At 51.5% G+C, this 20,714-nt stretch overlaps 1 protein-coding gene across 1 annotated transcript in view; it reads right to left on the minus strand.

The window, feature by feature from the left end:
• Window positions 1-20,189, minus strand: part of CCN4 (cellular communication network factor 4) — a 31,830-nt gene extending 11,641 nt beyond the window's left edge. The window contains exons 1-2 of the mRNA XM_019724120.3: window positions 19,936-20,189; window positions 4,867-5,146 (exon numbers count right to left, since the gene is read on the minus strand). Coding sequence (XP_019579679.2) covers window positions 4,867-5,146; window positions 19,936-20,004 — 349 coding nt within the window. The 5' untranslated portion in view covers window positions 20,005-20,189. The remainder of the gene's footprint in view (window positions 1-4,866; window positions 5,147-19,935) is intronic.
• Between the last annotated feature and the right edge of the window lie 525 nt (window positions 20,190-20,714).

The raw sequence follows: 20,714 nt of genomic DNA on the forward strand, positions 1-20,714 counted from the left end.
AAAGAAAGAAAGAAAGAAAGAATAATGCAGAGGAAGCAGTGGGTGAATCTCTCACTTTTGTGTTCTGAGTTATCCCCACTCCACCGTCTCGCTCCAGGAAGGTGTGTGTGCACCTGTGAGTATATGAGCATGTTGCGGGCACAGGGAGAAGGGCATGTGTTGAAGCTCAGGTCTCTGCCCCTGTGGGTGGGACTTTGGATGGACGAGGCCGTGCTGGGTGCCTGTGAGCCCTTCGCTCAGTGCTTCTCACCACCAGCTGCACAGCAGCCCCACCTGGGCAGCTCTTTAAAATTCTGTTGCCCATACCAAGCCCAGAATAGGGGGGTGGACCTGGGACTCAGCATTTTTATTTATTGACCTTGGTATTTTTTAAAGCTTCCCAGGTGAATCCAGTTTGCGGCCAAGATTGAGAACCACTGCTTCTCGAGCTGTCCATAGTCCCCTGGGAGCTTTGGGCAGGGTGGGGGAACTGGGTGGTGATGCCCGGCCAGGCCCGCTCACCCCAGGCTAGAGGGAGGGCGGGATGGATGGTGTGCAATGGCTGTGGACGGGCCTGTCAGCGGCCTCTAGTGCCCCCTCCTCATTCACTGTCCAACGAATTGAAGGACTAGCTCCTGGTGAAGCTGGCCGTTTCCTTCACCATCTCCTATCTAATCTCAGGTTTACAAGTCCAGGCCTGGCCTGGTGAGCTTACCTCTTATTAAAGAACTTCTGGGAACTCGAGTCACCTTGCTTTGCCATCCAGGCCTTCAGTCCCCTCACCCACACCCCTCGTGGACTGTCAGCTGCATGGGAGCAGGGACACGGGGTCATGTCTTATTGTGATCTTGTTAGTGTGTCGTCACTGTGTTCGCTGTGTGAATGCCTCAGTGGATGGACGGATGGATGGATGGATGGATGGATGGGAGGTGGGGTGAGCCCTAATCTTTATTGGGCTTCTACCATGTATCAGATACTTAACATCCCAACCACTCAAAGAGGCAGGCATTATTTGTCACATTGTCCTGGAGGAGGAAAGTGGCACATAAAAGCTTAAAGGAGCTGGCCTAACATCGTCATGCTAGTTAGTTACGGCCTTGGGATGAGAACTTAGATTGTCCAGCTCCAAAGACCACGTGTGAGTTTTCTACTCCCTTACTCTTCCTACTGGGGAGTCTGATCCTGGAACTCGCTGGCCTCTCCTTTGAGGACTTCTACAAGGGAAGGTTAAAACAATGACCCAGAGCAGCCAATCACAGTTGAGGCTTTAATGCGTTCCTTTGCCATTCTCAGCAACCACAAGAGGTTGGTTTGATCAAGCTCCTTAAGTGATGTGCCTAAGGTCACGTAGCCGGAAAGTGGCAGAGCCAGGATTCAAAAGCCAAGTCTGTCTGCCTGTAAATTTCATGATCCTTCCAGCAAACCACACTGACCTCAGGCCCGACCCAGCTGCGTTAAATGCAGTGTAGTGTTTGTACAACTAAAATAGCCAAAGAGTATAATTCAGAGGTCACTCTCTGCCCACAGAAGTATTTAGTTTGGCGCACAGAATATTTAAAAAATCTTTTTTTTTTAACGTGTTGCCAACATTTACAAATCATACCCAAATCTGGATTTCTGGGTTTTCTTGAAAACTGAGTGGGACGGACAAGCCCAAGCTCCCTTTTTGGCCTGACAAGGATGGCTGGTACCCAGGACCTCTGACAGCCACAGCTTGCATTGACCAGTTTGCTCCAGTTCCCATCATTTTCCCTTTGTGTTTTATGTGCCCGTGCTGTCATTGATCGTTTTTATCACCTGCCTTGCCCCGGCCAGCTTACAGGCTCATCTCCAAGGACAGAGGGCCTGCCTTGGGGACTGGTTCGGCTGACCATTTGATGACTTTGTCTATTTAGTTCTTTCTCTTTCCCCTCTGGTCCCGAGGCGCCTTCCTCTCTATAACTGACAAACCCTGGCCTTTCTTCTTTTCTGCACGAGGGTCCCATGAACTCAGACCCTATGGCAGCATTTTTGGGAAGACGTTCAGTAGAACATTAATGAGGTGTGTGCGTGTGTGTATGTGTGTTGGGGTGGGGTGGGTGAGTAAAAATCTACCTGGACAAAAAGAGTTCACTGTGCAAATAAGCTTGAAAAGAAAAAGCTTCTTATGATAGCTCCCTTTTTGGAATTTTACAATGGACACGAACATTTAAAACCTCTGAGAAGTTCTCTAACACTTGCTTAATTTTGTTCCAGTGTCTGCAAACCTAGACGACCAGGGAACCCTTGGCACTGTAAACCTATTAAAATCTCCTGCAGACCACAGTTTTCTTTCCAAATGAAAAGACAGAATACACAGAGGCCTCATGGTGAAGGGGAGCTAAGAGGCTGTCATGAGTGAAGCAGGAACTGAGACACACAGTGATGGGGGAGGGGGTGATTGGGAAGGTGGTTTTCCAGGCCTCTGGTGGGGAATGGAAGGCAGGAGAAGTCGTTCCGGGGCCTGCCCAGTCTCTGGGTCCGTGAGAGAATGGCATTAATGCCTGGCACCTGGTAAGATGTCACTATATCATAGCTTTCCAAGTTAGTATAATCACAGTGAACTGAATTACCTTTTTAATAACCTTGAAGTCGGCTGTAAAAGGGGAAAGAAACAATGTGACAGTGTCATACAACTAGAGGGAATTCTAGTGCGGGAAGGCTCAGCCAAGTTTCCTTACCTGGGTACGGGGAGAGAGTATAGGACTGACAGTAAGCAGTACCCCTCCCCCACCACCGCAGTTTCATTATCCACGGTTTCAGTTACCTGTGGTCCATTGCGGTCTGAACATAGTGAATGGAATATTCCAGAAATAAACAATGCAACAAACAATTCATACGTTTTGAATTGAAGGCTATTCTGAGTAGCATGATCCTGCTCCTGGGATGTAAATCATCTTTCTGTCCAGCGTCCCCACACTGTATATGCTCCCTGCACGGTGGTCACTCAGTAGCTGTCTCAGTGACCAGGTTGACTCTCCTGGCATTGCGGTACTTGTATTCAAGTCACCCTTATTTTACTTAGTAATGCCACATTCACATAACTTTTATTACAGTATATTGTTATAATTGTTCTACTTTATTATTAGTTATTAATCTCTTACTACGTCTAATTTATAAATTATACTTTATCATAGGTATGTATAGGAAAAAACAGTGTAGATAGGATTTGGTACTATCTGTGGTTTCAGGCATCCACCAGGGGTCTTGGAAAGGATGCCCCATGGATAAGGGGGGCTACTGTACGTTACCAGTCAGTCTCAAACTTGAGCGTGCCTGAGAATCACCTGTGAAGCTTGGTAAAGTTGTAGATTCCATCCCCAGTTCCAGGAAATTGATTCATAAGTCTGGGTGGGACTCAGGAATAACATTTGCAATCAACACGTCAGATGAGTCTGTCTGTTTGAACACACTGTTTGTTTTGGGGGGACTGATAATGCATATGAATAAAAGAAAGCAAAGTGGAATGGGAGAATCAAGGGTCGTTACCTGTAAAGCTAAAGACAGATGACTTGGTATGAAAGTTGAAGCATGAATCACTGACAAAAGAGCAGAAGAAGCTCATAAATTAACTGTGAGTCTCAGATAGGATTGTCTGACTTGGAATTATGTGTGTATCCCTCATCAACCACCCACCTCGGAAGACACAGTAGGTTAGCTGAGATGAGAGGCTACGTCGTGTGCAAACATGTAATGGGGTAGATATGGAATCCTATTATGGGGGAGTCTCGATTCAGCACTAATGGAAGAAAGAGGTTCTTGGGTTTATGAGGCTTTGTGTTACTTTTCTGAAGTTAGCTGCTGTGTCACGATGCATAGTTGCCTCTCTTCATCATGCTGAGTCAGGTATCCTGGATAAACGCTTAGATGATTCAAGCTAAATGAGTACCAGTCCAGATCAAAGCAGAAGATCAGAAAGTCCCAGAAAGGAGGTCTCTGGGAACCAAAAGGGATATGATGGGGCACTTGCAGAGCACAGACTACAAAGAGCAACAGCTTGCTACCTCCCAACATGAGGATATTATAAAAGACCAAGAGTCAAAAAAGCAAAGGCAAATAGACACTCCAGGAAAAACAAAAGGCTTCATAAGAAAGGAAATTCAAACTTGTACACTAGCCAGGCTGCTGCAAACAATATTTACATACTTATAATACTGTAAATAAGGATTATTGTATAAATGAAAATGTGACAGTGACATTTGAAGACGGGGGAGGTGTCCAGTGGCACTGGTGAGCTAAGTCGTTAGGTCATCAGCTATCATAGAAGATCATTAATAGAATATCCAAAATTCATATTTTAAGGCAATCAAGATACAACAGTAGATGTGTATTATGTAGTCGTAACTACAAGAAGAAAGAAGTTCAGTTTTAAAGTTAAAACTCTAGTAACTGAAGGCATGTAGGTGGGTAGTAGGAAGAGAGGGTTGCAGGCTGCTGGCTTTTATTCTTTCAAGACTAGTGAATTTAAAATATATATATTATTCTAATTTATAATATTACTAAAATATCTGGAGCTCTGCAGGGTCTTGGTGCCCCTAGGAGGCCATGGGCGTCCAGCAAGGGGCCCTACCACTAAGAGAATGAAACCAGGCTGAGGTCCTTCCTGGTGGCTTCTGTCTCCTTGAAGGCAGCCATGGATGTGTCTCCAGGACTGAGAAAAGAGCAGGATGCCAGGTTCTGGAGGCAAGAGGAGTGCAGGCATCCATTGTCAGGAAGGACCCCGCCACTGGCCTCTAATCATGGACTGGGACGTGGGGGGTGCCTGCCACAGAACAGCAGCCTGGCAAGGGGAAGGTTCTGCATGAGGGGCCCTGGGCCAGAGCTGGGGACGCTGGGGACTGGCCAGAGGGGAGGGAAGGTCTCACTTACGTGCACACACTCCTATTGCGTACCTCGGGCGGTCCCCACTGTAATCGCAGTAGAGGCCCCGGTGGGGGTCACAGATGGCGGCCTCCGTGCAGTGGTCCCCGAGCTGCTGTGCACACATCTTACAGCATTCACAGCCATCTGTGATGAGGCTGACCCCCAGTGGGCAGCGGGGTGGGGATGGCGGACACTCACATGGCCACTTGCAGAACTGGGGGCGTGAGGATGTGTCCTCCACTGGCGCCGGGGTGAAAGCCATGGCCGTGGGGGCTGGCGAGAGGGCCTGCGGGGGAACGGCAGTGATAAAGGGGGGCTGCCAGGCAGGGGTTTCAAAGCCAAAGGGCAATCACCTTCCCATCTTCGTGGTGTTCAAAGGTTTCTATTAAATTTTACTCTGCTTTAACAGCCAGACATCTCCTTTCTCCTCAATAAAGAAAGAGTTCAGAGATGTTAAGCCAACTGCCAAATCCCCCTGCTGGTGGGCGGTGGGACCCCGCGTTCCCTCAGAACTCTGGCCTTGCTGAGTCTCCTGAGTGTTTCCTATCCTACCTCATCCCACAGCCTGGGAGGTTGGCGAGTTGGCCCGAGCTGAGGCTTTCAGAAGGAAATGCCTTCCGATGAGTCATTTTGTAAATGGCAGGCCATGTGCCATTGCTCTTTTCTCTGTATAAGACCCACCTGTTTTACTCCACCAAGGATCTTTAACAGCTACAGAGCCAGCTGACTCATATTTAAAACTGGGTTTCAGCGAGCCGACCTATCCTTATTATTATATATTTATTGTCATTATTACTATTATTATTATTATTATTTTCCCGCTGAGTGCCAGGAAAGGGCTGCAGTGCGTGGCGGCAGGAGCACGACCCCATCGCCCCCGCGCTGGCTCTCCCTGCCTCTGTGGAAAGGGAGTTATGCCAGCACCAGCCCTTGTAGAGAGGAGGCTTTGTGTTCTGTACTAAAGGGCGATGGTTCCTTGCTCCAGTCCTCCCGCCTGCACCCCTCTCCATAGCCCCATTCGCATCCCCCAGCTACGAGGTTCATCGTCACAGCACAAAGGGCCAGCTGGGAAGGGGAAATCAGGCCCAAGAACCACCCTGTGGGCAGGAAGGACAGGAGGCAGTTCTGGGGGTCTGCGAGTGTAGGGGCTTCCAGCTGTCGGTATCTCTGGGATCCAGTCACTGCCCTGCCCCCGCTGGCTGCCTCCCCAAATCACCATCCCAGCCCCTCCATCTTTACACCTGAGAAATGCAGGCCCAGAAGGAGGAGAATTGCCTGAGCACAGAGAACGTGGGCTGCTGCCAGCTTCCAGCCTTCCAGGCCAGTGCAGTCCCTGCTGGGCTTCTCCATGTGACTCCAGAGTTCTGAGGTAAGCAGAGGTGGGGAGCCAGGCCACCCCCCTTCCATTCCAGAGGAGCCCTGCCCTATGGAATTTATAGATCTCCACTTCATTCTCAGAATAACAGGTGCTGAGCTGTTCAGAGAGATTCTTCCACCTTTGCCTGAGGAGGAAACTGAGACCCAAAGAGGCAGAGGGATGGGTCCAGGATGACACGGTCCATGTCTGGGCCGAGACACAAATGACTCACCTCGCACTCCTACCCGCTCTGCCTCCTCTGGGCTCTTTCAGTCACTCAGCAAATGTTTGCTGAGCCAGTTCACAGCCTCTCTTAAGTTTTAGGGATTTGAAGAGGAATTCAAAAATGTCCTGTGCTTGTGGGACCCACAGATTATGGGGAGACAGACGTGAGAGGTGGTTTATTAAAATATGAGGCTGTGTGCAGAGTGCTGGGCTTCCCAGGGGAGCCCCCAGAACACTCTGAGCCCCAGAGCAGGAGTCTCTGTGGGGGGGAGTGAGGTCCACCCTTGTACGCGTGGCTGCCAGGGCCAGAGGCCAGGGGAGATGGCCCAGGTAGAGAGGCTGGATTCGCTGGGCTCATGTTTCTAGGATTGGCACATCATAAGTGCAGTAAATATTGATTCAACAAGTAAAGGGCCCTTGAAAGTCAAAAAGGCAAACCTCGATTTGAGATTTTTGTCACCTGTAGGCTTGGTTTTAGGCAGGTTTGCTGATGGGGACAAATTGCTCTGGGGGTTTGACAGTGCTGGTCCCTGTTCACCTGGGAGGCAGGTATATGCCTCCCTTGTTTGGTTTTCCTCAAAAACACAACATGACACAACAAAACCCCAAACCTCCAAATCATTGAAACCAACCAAACTCACACAAACACACCCCTCTTCCTGACACTGCGGAGAGAACATTTTCCCTGTCAGACTGTGACAGTGGAAAGCTAAGCTTCAGGGGCACCAGTCCCAGAGCCCAGGCCCTCAGAACACACCCCTGGCAGAAGAAGGAGCAGGAGAAAAACAACAAAACCCTCTCCTCCAGGAAGCCTATCCCAGGCCGCTGGAGGTGCCACCTCCCGCAACAGAGGAAGCCTAACGGAATCTCTGGCCCCCACCCAGGAAGAGAACCCAAGACCCGAGAAGTGGGCCGTCTCCATGGAGCCGTGGACAAGCTTCCTAACCGTTCTGCGCCTTCACACCCCCGTCTGTGCTACGGCCACAGGGATGCCCCCTCCAGGAGCTGGGAGGGTAAGGGGCACTATGTGTGCGGAAGCAGTAGTGCAGCGCCTGGCACGTGGCGGGCGCTCCAAAGCATGACCTCCCCCTTGCACTGCTTTGCTTGTGCACCCCCTGGCTCCACAGTACCCAGCACAGGGCTTGAGGGTCTGCACACTCTGAGCTGAGCCTGATGGGCTGTAACTGGGTGGGCACCCCTGTCCCCATGGTCATTGTCCATCCTGCTGTCTCCATGCCAAGTTGCAAATCTCCAGAAGGAAGCTGCGCTGAAGGCCCCGTGGACTGAGGGAAGTGGTTATATGTCCCTGGCGCTGTGGAGAGATGGACTCTGGGTCCGCTGAGCCAGGCCCTTGCTGTTGGCGCCATCTTGTGGTAAGAAACCTCCCAGCCCTCAGCTGCACACTCCTGCAGCTTTCACACACACTGACACATTCTCTCTGACACACACACACACACACGCACACACACACGCAACATCAGCCACCTCGAATGTCCAGGATAGCATGCCATGTCCACCTGCCCTTTGCCTTGGTACATGGACCATTGTCATAAAGATACGTACTCTCCTTTTCATCCTAAAAGGAATAGAAGTGTGCAGCTACCAGGGACATTTCTTAGTGTTTTGGCCAGAGAACAGAGATAAGAGGCCCCCAGACCTTCTGTTGGTCTCTTCCCCTGAGACGTTAACCAAATCCCAAAGGCCCAGCTCTCTCGCCCTTCCTGCACCTGGAGACCAGCCATCAGCAAAATGCAGGGTCCGTCCTCATTTTGGGTGGCAGGAGGCACAGGCTGACCTTGAATGCGCGATCTGGGGCCACTTGGGGAGCGTGACCCTGATCACTTCAGAACCCCACGTCTGGCCTGAGAGAGTGCCTAGAGCTGCAGCTCTGCAGGTCACCCCGTGACGTCACCCTGGCCTCTTTTACCTGGTCAGGTTGCTCTTGGGTCTTCTGTGCCCCAACCTGCAGTGCCTGCGCAGAGTGACAGAGCCATGGAGCTCAGGCCCCTCAGCCACATCCTTATCCCCAGTGGATAACACCCATGAGGTTATGGGTCAACACAAAGCACAAAGGTTAACAAGGTAGGTGGTGACGTAGGGAGAGTCGGAGGAAATTCTGTGTAGCCAGTGGCAATAGATGAGGAGGCCAGTGCATCTACCTGGAGACTGATGACAGCATCTCTAGCAGCCCTCACGAGCAGCCACTAGTATTATCCCCATTTCACAGATGTGGAAACTGAGGTTAAAGGTCTTAAGTAACCTGCTCAAGGTCTCACAGCTGGGAAGTGGTCTATAACACCAGAGTGTCCCTCCAGAGCTCTTACTTGTAACCACCATGCTGTATTACTCCCACATTCATTCACATTCATATTCATTCATTCATTCATTCATTCATTCATTCATTCCTCCATCTGCCCACCGCACATCTTCCCTAAGCATCTCCTGTGCATCTCCTTATGTGTCTCTGTGTCACAATACAGAGACACACAAAAGGTAACACAGGGTGGTAAGGACTCTAATGGAGTTGAGCCCAAGTTGCCAAGGGCACCCAGAAAAGGAGATGGGAACCCTTCAGGAATGAGTTGCCCTTTTCTGCCTCTTCCGTTGCCCAGCACTGAGCCTGGCAGCCCTGGACAAGTGCTCAGTGAATGGTAGGGATGATCCAGAGCTTGGCTTGCGGGAGTTAGGGAGGCTGCACTCAGATTCTCCACAAGGGGGCAGGGTTTAGACAAAAATGGCCCCAGCAGGGCCCAACGGGGCCTGGGGGCTTTAGGAAAGGGCTGCCCTGTCTGGAAGCAGTTTCGGGCAAAGCCCCCGGCATGAGCCCAGGGCGTGGATGTGGCCCACCTGCCCTCCCCATGGCTTTGTTACCACATTTCTGGTGTAGCCGACCGGGCATCCGTGATGTGAGTGGGTGAACAGCTCTTTCCTGAGCACCTCCCAGGAGTGAACCCCTAGGGATCTGTGCCCAGGGCCCCAGTGGCTGCCTTCAGGTGGGGTCACCGTCCTGGAAAGCTCTTAGCTCCAACCCCCTGAAGTCACCTGGCCTGAGTGTTTGGAGGACTGGGTGCTGTCCAGAGCTTTCCATTTCTGGCTGGGATGGATCTTCAGGGAATTAAAAGTGCCTGCAGTTGACTCAGTGTTTTGGCCAGACTGCATGTCATGGGCCCTGGAAGATTCTCTTAGATTTTCTGCTAATTGGTTTATAAACATGCAGTCTTGTAAGCTTCTGGCGAGGGACACCAACTTTATATGGAGAGAGTAGAAGGGCAGGGAGTCAGGCTTCTTTCCAAATAATGAGCCCTCATGCTCATTCATTGGGTTCATTCATTCATTCATTCATCAAACATATACAAAGACTCTACTAAGCTCTAATTACAAAGCCTCAGGGAATGTCCAGCCTTCTAAGGAGACAGAAGAATAAAAAGGCGACCACAGCCGTGGACCACATCGGGCCCAACGCATTTTTTTTAAGGGCAAGGAATGGATTTCACATTTTTAGAGGGTGGTAAACAAATAATACTAATAATAAAAAACACAAAACAAAGAAGAATATTCCACAGAGACCTTATAGCCCACAAAGCTTAAAATATTTACTATCTGATCTTTGATCAGGAAGGTTTGCTAACTTCTGTTAGAGAGCAATAGTGCTACTAATAAGAATTACAGCTAACCCTTGCAGAATGCATGTCAAATGGCAGGCATTGCTATCGGCACTTTATACATAAGCAAATTTAAAACCTGTTCTTTGTTCGAGATATGTTCAAATTGTCATAAAAGTTGGGAGGATAATAAAACCAGGAACAACCATCAGCTCTTTGCCGATCTTGCTTTATCCACTGCCCCCACCTACATGCACACTTTTTCATTCTTGACGTCACGTGCTTTTCCCTGAAATTCTTCAGAGTGCGCTCTAAAGTCTGAAATAATTAAAAGCAAACAAACTAACTTAACCCCCATGCAATTATCACACCAATAAAAGTAGTCATACTTTTGTAATTTTCTCTAGTTATCACCTGGTCCATATTCAAATTTCACTGACTGTCTCAAATATTTTTTTGAATCGAATGGTTTCTTTGAATCAAGGTCTACACATTGCTTTGCCTTTCCTGCCTCTTTGATTAGTTTACATTCTCAATAAGTCATCTAATCATCTCCCCCAATGTACAGATGAGTCACCTGAGCCACAGAAAGGTCAAATAATTTGCCCACGGCCACTAGGAAATGGCAGAGTTGGGATTTGAACTGAGTGTCAGTCTTTTAAGGCATCGCACCCAAAGGTCACACTGTGGATGCCTCAGCAGAGCCTAGGTGAGGTCTATGACAGCAAGGTGAGAAGGGAAGGGGTGGTGGCATAGGAACATGGAGGGCTTCCTGGAGGAGGAGGCATTTGTGCTGCATCTTAAAAGGGGAGTGAGAATTGACCAGAAGGGCCAAGAGAGCGAGAGTGGCCAAACTGAGGAATAGCATGAGCAAGGCTGTTCAGCTAGCAGCACTGTGGCATGGCAAGGAATGAACATGGTCAATGTTTCTGGGGCTTAGGGTTCAAAGACATGGAGAAAGCAGGTAGAGGCCATGGCCAGAGGCCATGCCAGGGACACGTGCCTCCCCCCCCACCCCCCGGGGAAAATAGGGGTCTTTGCTGACCAGCCTGTGATCAAAACAATGCTGTGAGGTTAGCACTGATGGCCTCAATTTGGCAGATGATGAAACTGAGGCCCGTAGAGGCTCAGAGACACCGTAAGACAATTAGACACTCAGCTCTTCTGACTCTGGGTCCCATGCTCCACAAGTGACCTCTAAGGGACACTGCTCTTGCCCAATTTCCAGTTCATTCAATGGACCAAAGGAACCGAGAGCTTTCCATGTCCCAGGTCTGGGTGTGGGGGTGGCCATGGGGTGATCAGAGAGGCCCAGGCCTGGGGCAATAGTCAATACAGACAAAGGTGAAAGAAATGGCCATCCATTGAGCTCAGGCCTGCTCCAGGTACAAGAGTGGAGTGAGCAGCTGCCTGACAGGGCAGATGGAGCCTCTTCCAGCATCTACACCCATCCCTGGAGGTAAGAAGCCCTGGGCTCTAGCCCCCACGCTGAGGCTTGGGGCCTTGGATGAGCCACTTGTCCCATGACAGGGCTGGTTGGGATGAAACGATCCCACTGGTGCCTTCCAGCTCAGACAGCCAGCTCCCTGAGCTGGGCCTCACAGATGACCTCTGGTCCCCCCATGGCCGGAGCCTAGCCACCCCTCACCTGCCTCACTGGACTGGGTCCTGACTCAGGCAGGTTGGGGATCCAGGGGACAAAACATAGGCGAGGAGCTGGCATACAGGACACCCCTGGAGTGAGTCACACCAGCTCTGCATGGCAAACTTGCTGAGTTTTTTGAAGCTTGGGTGGCATGGGGATCAGTGACACCCTGTGCCTCAGTTTCCTCTTCTGTAAAGTGAGGATGATAAAAGTTCCTGCCACACAGAGCTGTCTTGTGAGACTAAAGGAGACGTATGTGGTCCTGGCCCACAGTGAGGGCCCAACAAGAGCTGACATTTTTGATCATTTAAGAGCTGGAGTTTCCTTGTTTATCCAAGGAATAAAGTTTCCTTGTTTATCCAACTCCAAGGTTGTGGCTGCTTGGAATACAGGGCCAGAGAGCTGCTAAGGAGGCCAACTGGTGTGTGTGTGTGTGTGTGTGTGCGTGTGTGTGTGTGTGTGTGTGTGTGTGCATGCCTGTGTATTTGTGTGTGGGGGGTGTGGAGGGACAGATTTAAATACCAAGGGCAGTGGCTGGAAGGACAGACGGCTGCAGCCCACAATCCATGCAGCACCCACCTCCAGGAACTCTCACAAGGGCCTTGAACTTGAACCTCCTCATCCCAAATCACCTTGATGTCCGTGCCTCTCTCATTTGTGCCTCCACCAAGCTCCTTCTCACAAGCACTCAGCACCTAACTTTGCTCCATCGTCACAGGGCTCTCGCTGTGAGACGGCCTTTTAAGCCCGCACTAGAGTTAGGAGGTGTGGGAGCTGGCTCTTGGGCGCAGGCTGTGTGCTACCCCTTCCCTTTGCCATCCCACCGTCCTGCCTGGTGCATGGGCAGAGTGGGTTTCTTGTCCCCATTTTCAGAGGAAGAAATCAAGGCTCAGAGGTGAGGTCAGAGCCCGGACTAGAGCTGGGTCTTGACTCCTCGTTCCGTGCTCAGGAGCCAAGCCCAGACGCTGCTGTTTGCTGTTCAGTCCCCTTAGCAACTGGGTCCAGGGCATCTTGTCTCCCCTGCTCCCCACTCCCCTGCATGAAACCTCCACTTCAGAAAGGTCAGCGGTCGCTCCCTCCCTCCCACCGCTCTCTCCCACATACATCCTACCCGGCACACAGGCCCACACCTGTTTGGTTCTCGTTTTGTTTATTAATTCATTGACTCAGCCCACAAGTATGCACTGGGACCCTATAATGCGCACCCACAGTGACAGCCAGACTGAGTAGGGAATGCGTCAGGCACAGGAAGGAGGAAGCATAAGCAAGGATGGGGGGACACTGCACGAGCCAAGGCCTGGGGTTTGTCCTTGCAGGAGGAAGGCGTGAGGAAGGGCAGCTCAGACACGGGGCAAAGCCAGCAGAGAGCTCAGCTGAGTGACGTATCCCCTTCCACCTGGGCGAGAACAAGTACCCATGAGTGCCCACGTGGGATGCTGGCTGCTCAACTTGGGGACGGCCCAAGGAAGCTGCCTGGAGGGGGAACAGTTACGATGATATCAATTTCATGAACAGAGAAGGGGCGAAAGGCGTTTTAGGCAGAAGGAACAGCGTGGGCACTTGAATGTCTGGGAGAGCGGCCCTTGAAGTAGGAAAGGAAAACAGGGGTATCTCCAAAGGATGGGGCTGAAACACAGGCTTGAGCCAGACTCCCAGGAGGAAGGAAAGCAATACTCACGGAGGGCCCACCTGCTCCGGGGTCTGTGCCCACCTTACTCGTTCTCCGGCATGTCTACATTCAGAGGTAGATGCCCCCATTTCACAGATGAGGACACTGAGGCTCGGAAAGGTTAAGTAACATGCTCAAGAAGGTCCCCTTCCTAAATTCCAACTCCATGGTTTAGTCCTGATCATTCTGATTGCACAGTTGATTCATCCTCTTCCCTCCAAGCTCGGTGTAAGGACCTGACCTCCTGGCCAGAGGAAGCCCTGGAGTTGCAGGATGGGGGCAAGGCGGTCACAGCTTGGGATCAGCTGAAGGTCAGAAGCAGGGGATGGAGGCCCCGGGTGGGGCGATAAGGGTGGATAACGGCCCCAGGCTTCTCATGGGAGCAGAAGGAGGCATTATTCACTGAGATGGGGAGGCATGCAGGACGAAAGGCTTTCAATGGTACCTGTTTCTACAAAGGTGCTTCCTGAACTTGCAAGACCTCAAGGATCGCCTGCGGTGGGAGCTGTTAAAACGCTGGAGTCCTGGACCCCTGCCCAGCCTGACTCAGGAGCCTGGGGGAACCTGGCATTGGACTTCGCAGCCCCACCCAAGGGTCCTAAGGACCACTGATCTGTGGACCCCTTGAGCTTGAGCTGGTGCTGTGCTTTCCAGCCTTATGAGCCCAGGGCTTCACTCTCAGGGTTGAAAGAGGAGACATGGGCCAACAGGAGAACACTTTTGGACACCTTACAGGGAGGAAGCATGTCTAGAGGGACATCTCAGAGCATGGGACACCCATTTTGGGGTGCAAAGGTCAGCAACACTCTTTTTAGAGGGGCAGTAGCATGAGTTCTCCTACAAGAATTCTGTCACATAAGCCCCGCTGCTGGTGACATCATGGGCCCACCCAGTGAATGAGTGAGTGGGTGGACCCCAGGTGGCTCCAGCTGGAAGTAGGGGTTAAGTCCAACCGCCTTGTTTTCAAGATTAGAAAGTGAGCACCGAGAGGGCAAGTGGCTTGCCTAAAGTCACAGCAACGAGCAATTTCCCCTGGTTCTCTCACTATCCAGGCAAGTCTACTGTTCTGCCCAAAGGCAGGCGTGTGAGTCCCTGCTCTCTCAGAAATCCCTCTACCCTTAGACACCCTGTCTTCCTTCCCCCATGGGCAGGCTCGTAGCACGTGTCCCTTTCCTCCACTCCCAGACTCAGTGAAGGAGAGAGGCGGGCTGGACCCCTCCCGTGCCCTCCCGTGGTCCTGGGCTCTCATTTTCTCTCACTGCCTCCTCCAAGGCTACCCCGACCAAAGCCCGTCAGATCCATAGTCTCCCCAAGCCTGGACTTGCCTACAGATGGGAGGCCTTGGGGTGGGCGGGCACAGACTTTATCACATCCCCTGGAATGTCCATTACTCATGTTTTGAGAGGCCTAGTTCCTTCTCTTCTAATTCTTTCTCTCCCTTCCCCCTCCACCTCCTCCTGTCATGGGAAAGAAAGGAGGGGGAGACGTGCAAGACTAACACAAATCAAAGCTGGAGGAGAGACTGGAGTCCATCTAATTCAATGGTTTTTAAAGTCAAGTGTGTGTAAGACTCTTTAAGAAACTACTTAATGTGCAGGTGTCTGGGGGGTCTCCCCAGGAATTCAGGCTCAGGGTCTCAGAACTGGTATTTTTTTCTCACAGCCCTCTGAGCTTTCCTCTCTGATTTCTCAACACATTTCTCTCTGCTAGTGTCAAAATCTGTCTCTAATACACGAGCCATCCTCGATGGTAAGGACAGAGCCAACCGTTTATCACGGCATCTCCTGAAGTAGGAAGGGGCTGGGCACATGGCAGGGCTGTTAACGTCCGTGGAACAAATAAGTGGATGGGCTACGAAATCCATGGTCAGCGTCAAGGGACCCTGACCCAGGGTTGTTAGACACAAGTCTCACCTACAAGAATTATCATCACCACCACCACCAGCACCACCAGCACCGCCATCACCACCAGCACCATCATCACCACCAGCACCACCACTGTCAGCACCATCATCAGTATTTCTTTCTCCTACACAAAATCCAGGATGTGGAAACCTTAACTCTTCAGAAGACACCCCAGCACTGAGCCCAGTGTAGCCTGCCAAGTAGTCTGCCCCTCCTCCTACCCACCTGGTACCGGGCCTGGGGTCTTTATAAACCCCTGCTTGCTGGGACCTGGCACTTGTCTCCTGCCAATATCCCTCTCCTGTTATTGGAACAATGGGAGTCATTTCCCGGATCCCCTCAGATGTGCAGGGGCTTCGTATGCCTTGTCTCCATTTTATTCTTTAACCGCCCCAACAATCTCCAGAAGTATTAGTATTATGCCTTTTATAGAGGCAGACAACGGCTCCGAAAGGCTGGGTTACTTGTCCGAGTGTGCACAGATGGTAAGTGGAGGCGCTGGGATCAGAACTCTCAGTGGTTTTCCCTCCCCGCCTACTGTAATCCCTCTGTGGACACTTGTGTCTTTCCAGGTCAGTACTGTCTAGCAAAACATAATGTCAGCCTTATGTGGAGTTTTACAGTTTCTAGTAGCCTCACTAAAAAGTCATAAGAAACAGGTGAATTTTGTTTTAATAACATATTTTGTTTAACCCGATATGAAAAATACGATCATTTCAATATGGAGTTAATGGACAAATTATAATGAGAATTTTACATTCTTGTAGTCACACTAAGTCTTAGAACTCCGGCGTGTATTTAAGTCTTTCAGCTCTACTGGGACTGGCCACATGTCAGATGCTCAGTCAGCAGCCTCAGGTGGTGAGTGGCTCCTGATTGGACAGTGCTGGTCTACACTACAATGATACTGCCTGCCTCATCGGCATGTGAGCTGATATATGCCGAGTGTTCAGGACTCAGCCGCTTGGCCCACGGTTGCCTTCGTTGTCACCCGCATTCCTGGGATACAGGGAGCTCCTCACATTCTCTGAATGAACACTGTGCCCAGACCCCGGTCCTAGACATTCTCAGTATTACATGGTTCTATCGAGACCCTTCCTTCCTTGCTTGCTTGCTTTGCTTCCTGGGCTGTGGTTGGCGTCCTGCCCGACCCCACCCTGGACCATATGGAACCCACAGTGTGTGTAGCAACCCCTCCCTGCTGCCCAGAGACACGGTGGAGGTTCCTGGGAGGAATTCCAGGGTTCCTGTTTGTACAAAGCGAAAGCCAAAGCAGCCTCCTGGCATTTGGCTGCTTTGCTGGTGAGGCAGGCAGGGGTGGGGGGTGGGGGGGGTGACAGGCAAGAGCCTTTTCTGAAACCTGGGGGAAGTGTCTTCCCTCCATCCTGCTGACAAGGCCAAGGTCAGGGTCCGATCTCTCAAGGAGCACTGCGCCCGTGCCCATTCCAGAGGGTGAGCCCAGGCAAGGGCCATGCCAGGTGGAACGTGCCTGCCCCTGCCGGGCTGTCACCAGCGCCCCACACAAGTGGCGGGCTGAGGGGCCTGCGCTGGGAGCTGTGGAGGGTGGGGCGTGGGTGGGGTTAGAAATGCACACTCAGCTCCCAAGTATGGACAGGAGGTGTGAGGAAGGTGTGTCGTTTGTGCTCTCACTCTTTTACAAGAGGCACCTGCCTTTTAAAAGGGTCCATACTATTAATATTTTACAGGTGGTCCTAGGAGCAGAGAACAAGTTTGCATTCCACACCCAGCACACACATCGTCACGCACTCACACGCACCATGGGGATTTCTAGGCTCAGAGAAGCCACGACTACACACATGCCTTGTACACATGTGCACCTGTTCACACCCACATACATTTATATGGGAGAAGAGATATGGGTCTCCGCTGTATGCAGATGACCACAGACCTAATGTTCACCTAGGAATTTGTTAGCCAGCATTTGTCCATCCAACCAGGCTTCCGACAGGCTTTTCTCAAGAAGTCCTAAGTTTACTTCCCAGCAGCAGGAAGCTTGGGGTGGGGGGTGGAGGGAGGGCTGAGGTTGTTGACCCCACTAACAAGCAAAGACAGTGAAGTCCAGAATGGTTAAGGCACTTGCTGAAGCTGGCACAGCCAGTGGCAGAGCCTGCACCCAACCTGTCTCTTCTGGATGACATTTCCCTGTCGTCTCTTATTCTGACATGTAGGTGGCTGTTGCCGGCCTCACTCGCCTGTAAGCTCTATAAGGACAGGGACCATGTGCTTCTCATCTCTGCATGAGTATGTAGACCAAGGAGACAGCAGGCTGCACTGCTAAGAGCTGGACCTAGGTTCAGATGTCGGCACCAATGAAAACTAGCTGTGTGACCTTGGGCAGATTACTTAACCTCTCTGAGCTTCAGGTTTCACATCTACAGAGGAGGCTATTGACATCTGCTTAATGTATTGCTATGAGAATTTTAGGAGCTGCTTAATGATTGTCTGCTGGATGAACTGAGGAAGGTCTTGCATATAGACGTAAATAGGACTTGGATACTGAATACTTGTGGTAGGAAGAAAAGAACAAAGCGATGGAAAAACAAGTCATATCTGCCGTGCACCTTTATCGTATATTACGGTCCCGAATACACTTGGCTCAGTTTCTGAGCTCAGTGCCCTGTCTCGCTCCTTGATTTATCTCTTCCTCCTTCGATTACAGAAACTTTAGATAACATCTTACTGTCCGATAGGGCAAGTCCTCCCTCGTAACCCCATTTCCTCAAAGCTTTCTTGGCAATTCTCACAAACTTTTTCTTCCATATGAATATCTAGAATCATTTTTTTCCATGCAAGTCCCCCTGGGATCCTGAATAGACTTGCATTCCCTTTATATGTTAGTTTAGGGAGGATTGCCACGCCTGGAATCTGGCTATAAATCAGAACGCTGCTTGTCATTTGTCTCACGGCCCTCCCGGGGGGCAGTAAGGATGCCACAGAGCTCCAGCACTATACTATGTGTGTGTGTGGAGCTCCTGAATCGGGGAACAAGTGGGGGCTGGTTCTCAGAGAAGGTCCCCAGGCAGGGACTGCACAGAGAGGAGGTACCTTCATCCTGCTGTCTGGGACCGTCTGGACTCTTGGCTCCTGCACTGCGTGTCCCCTGGGCTGAGTCCACGGCCCTGTACCCCACTCTTCCCCAGCACTGGCAGCTCTGTGGAGGTACCTTGGACCCACCTGCAGACTTCTCTCTGCCTCCTCCTCACTCAGACCTCGCTACCCCACAGCCCTCACCGCTTCTCCATTCACTCCCTGTCCTCCCAGCCACCGCAGCCCTGAAATCAGCGCTGAGTTGTTCCAGTCTGTACTAGGAAGTGCTCAGTTCTCCCTAAACTTGGAAGGCTCGGGAAGAAAGAGTGGGATTTGGCAAGAAAAGATCTAAGTTGGAGCCCTAGCCATTGATTAATTATGAGACCCTCGGCAAGTCCCTTAATTGCTCTGTTTCTATGTCTTTCATTGGTAAAGTGGAGTTCATACCCTTTTTCATAGGACAGGCAGGTACCACACAAGGTACGGAGAGTTTAACAATGAATCAGACAGATACTCTCCCTGCCTTACCATGCACTCTACGGCAATTGGGGGAATACCCATCACCCAGCTCTTACGAGGCACCTGGCCTAGTCACCTGCAAGCTCTCAGCCTCAGATCAGGTTGAATCAGAACGGGTGCCTTTGAACCCATGGGGAAGCTACTTGCTTACAGAGCCTCAGTTTCCTCATCCACGAATGGGGCACATGGATCACAGAGGAATCTGTCAGTGTAAGTGGGTAAGAAAACCCCTCTAGCCACCTCCCTCTGCTTCTTGGCTTTCCTACTGGCAGCAGGCCCTGGCCCGGGCTGTGGGACGTTGAATTCAGTAGCTCTTCCCAGCGGCCCCCTCCTGCCCGCCCCGTGCCTGCCTCCACGCCCAGCTCCGGTGGGCTGGCTCTGTGTTGCCACGTATCTTGCTCCCCTGGCCTCTTGGAGGTACAGACCTTCTTCCCTTCCCCTCGGTGTGCCCTGAGATGGAGGTGGGAGACAGAGAAGCCTCAGGGCTTCCCTGAAACAGTGGGCTTCCTCCACAGGACCCTAACATGCACGCTCCATAAACTGTAGAGGGCTGTGCAAGCCCAAGGTGGCAGCACTGGGGGTCAGAAATCATCCCAAGCACTGTTTTTACTCGAGAGAGGCACTTTTGTTGAAAGCTGGCATTTTCCTTTCCAACTTTTCTTGGCATTTTCCATCTCCTCTTCCTGTAGTGTTGCCAACACTTAGAGACTCAATTTTCAAACTCAATGACTCTGGAAGTCTCTTAACAACTTCCTCACCTTGTGCTGCTCAGAAAGGGTGAGTGACTAGCCTAAGGTCACACAGCCGGTCTTGGCAAAGCAGAGTCTGGAGTCCAGGCCCCCAGTGCCACCTTCCTTTCTGCTTTATTTCAGGTGGGAAAGAAGGCATGGGAGGACCGTTTGTGTTTCTTCACTTGCTGCCCCTGCCCCCTCGCCCTGCCAGAATCTGCTGATCCCGTGCAGCCCTACCCTTCACCCTCAGCCTCGCTCTTGCACCCTTGCCCTGTCCCCCACCTTTCCAGCCCCTCTCATCCTGCCCATCACGCAGCAGAACCAGTGGGAGAAGGGAGCTGGGTCCCCTTCCGAGCCCCTCCAGGCAGGACTCACCGTGGCCATGGCACTGCCCGCGGCTGCTGCCGTCACTGCTGCCAGCATCCAGGGCAGGAACCACCTCATGCCTGGAAGTCAGTGGCAAAGACATCGACCGAGCTGCCCAGAGGACCCACTACCTCTCGGGGGAGCTGGGCCGAGACTGGCCCAGCCCATGAGGAGCACCAGATACGCCTCGTCCCACAGCCCTTGGGGGGTTTTATTAAAGCAAGATCTGACGTCAGGGATTAGGACAAACCCTGCATTTTCCTCTGAAAAAAAACTTTTCCTGCCTCTCTCTTTTTTTCTTTCTTCCCTCTGTCCCCACCTCCAGCCCAGGCTTGGCCGCCTCCCCGGCTCTGACAGTCTTAAAGGGAAAGTCACAGGGCTATGATTTCACACCGGGGCGGCAAATTCTCACAGCGGGAGCGGGTCATCCGGCAGGGCTGTTTCACAGAGGTGGAGAGCAGGAATCCCTGGGAGGGTGCTGGGTGGAGTGGGGGATACAGTTACCGTGGTGGGCGGGTGGGGGGCTTTGAACGTGCTCCCAGTGGGGAAAAGAAACTCCCTCCCAGCTCTTCAGGCTGCTCCCACGTCTGGTTTCCATTTGTCATCTTTCACTCCTCGCCCCCTGGCTGCAAGCGAAGGAGGATGGCTTTTCCTGCATGGATCTAGAAATGATAGGAATTCACACATGAACACAGCGCTGGGCTCAGGTTCACACCCCCATCTCCTCTACAAATTGAGGCCTCGCTTACTGATTTGCGGGACTGACTTTCCCTGCTCCTCAGCCAGGC

This window comes from Rhinolophus sinicus, chromosome 6, assembly GCF_057876585.1.
Source record: "Rhinolophus sinicus isolate RSI-liver-muscle chromosome 6, RSI-T2T, whole genome shotgun sequence".
NCBI classification, from domain to species: domain Eukaryota; kingdom Metazoa; phylum Chordata; class Mammalia; order Chiroptera; family Rhinolophidae; genus Rhinolophus; species Rhinolophus sinicus.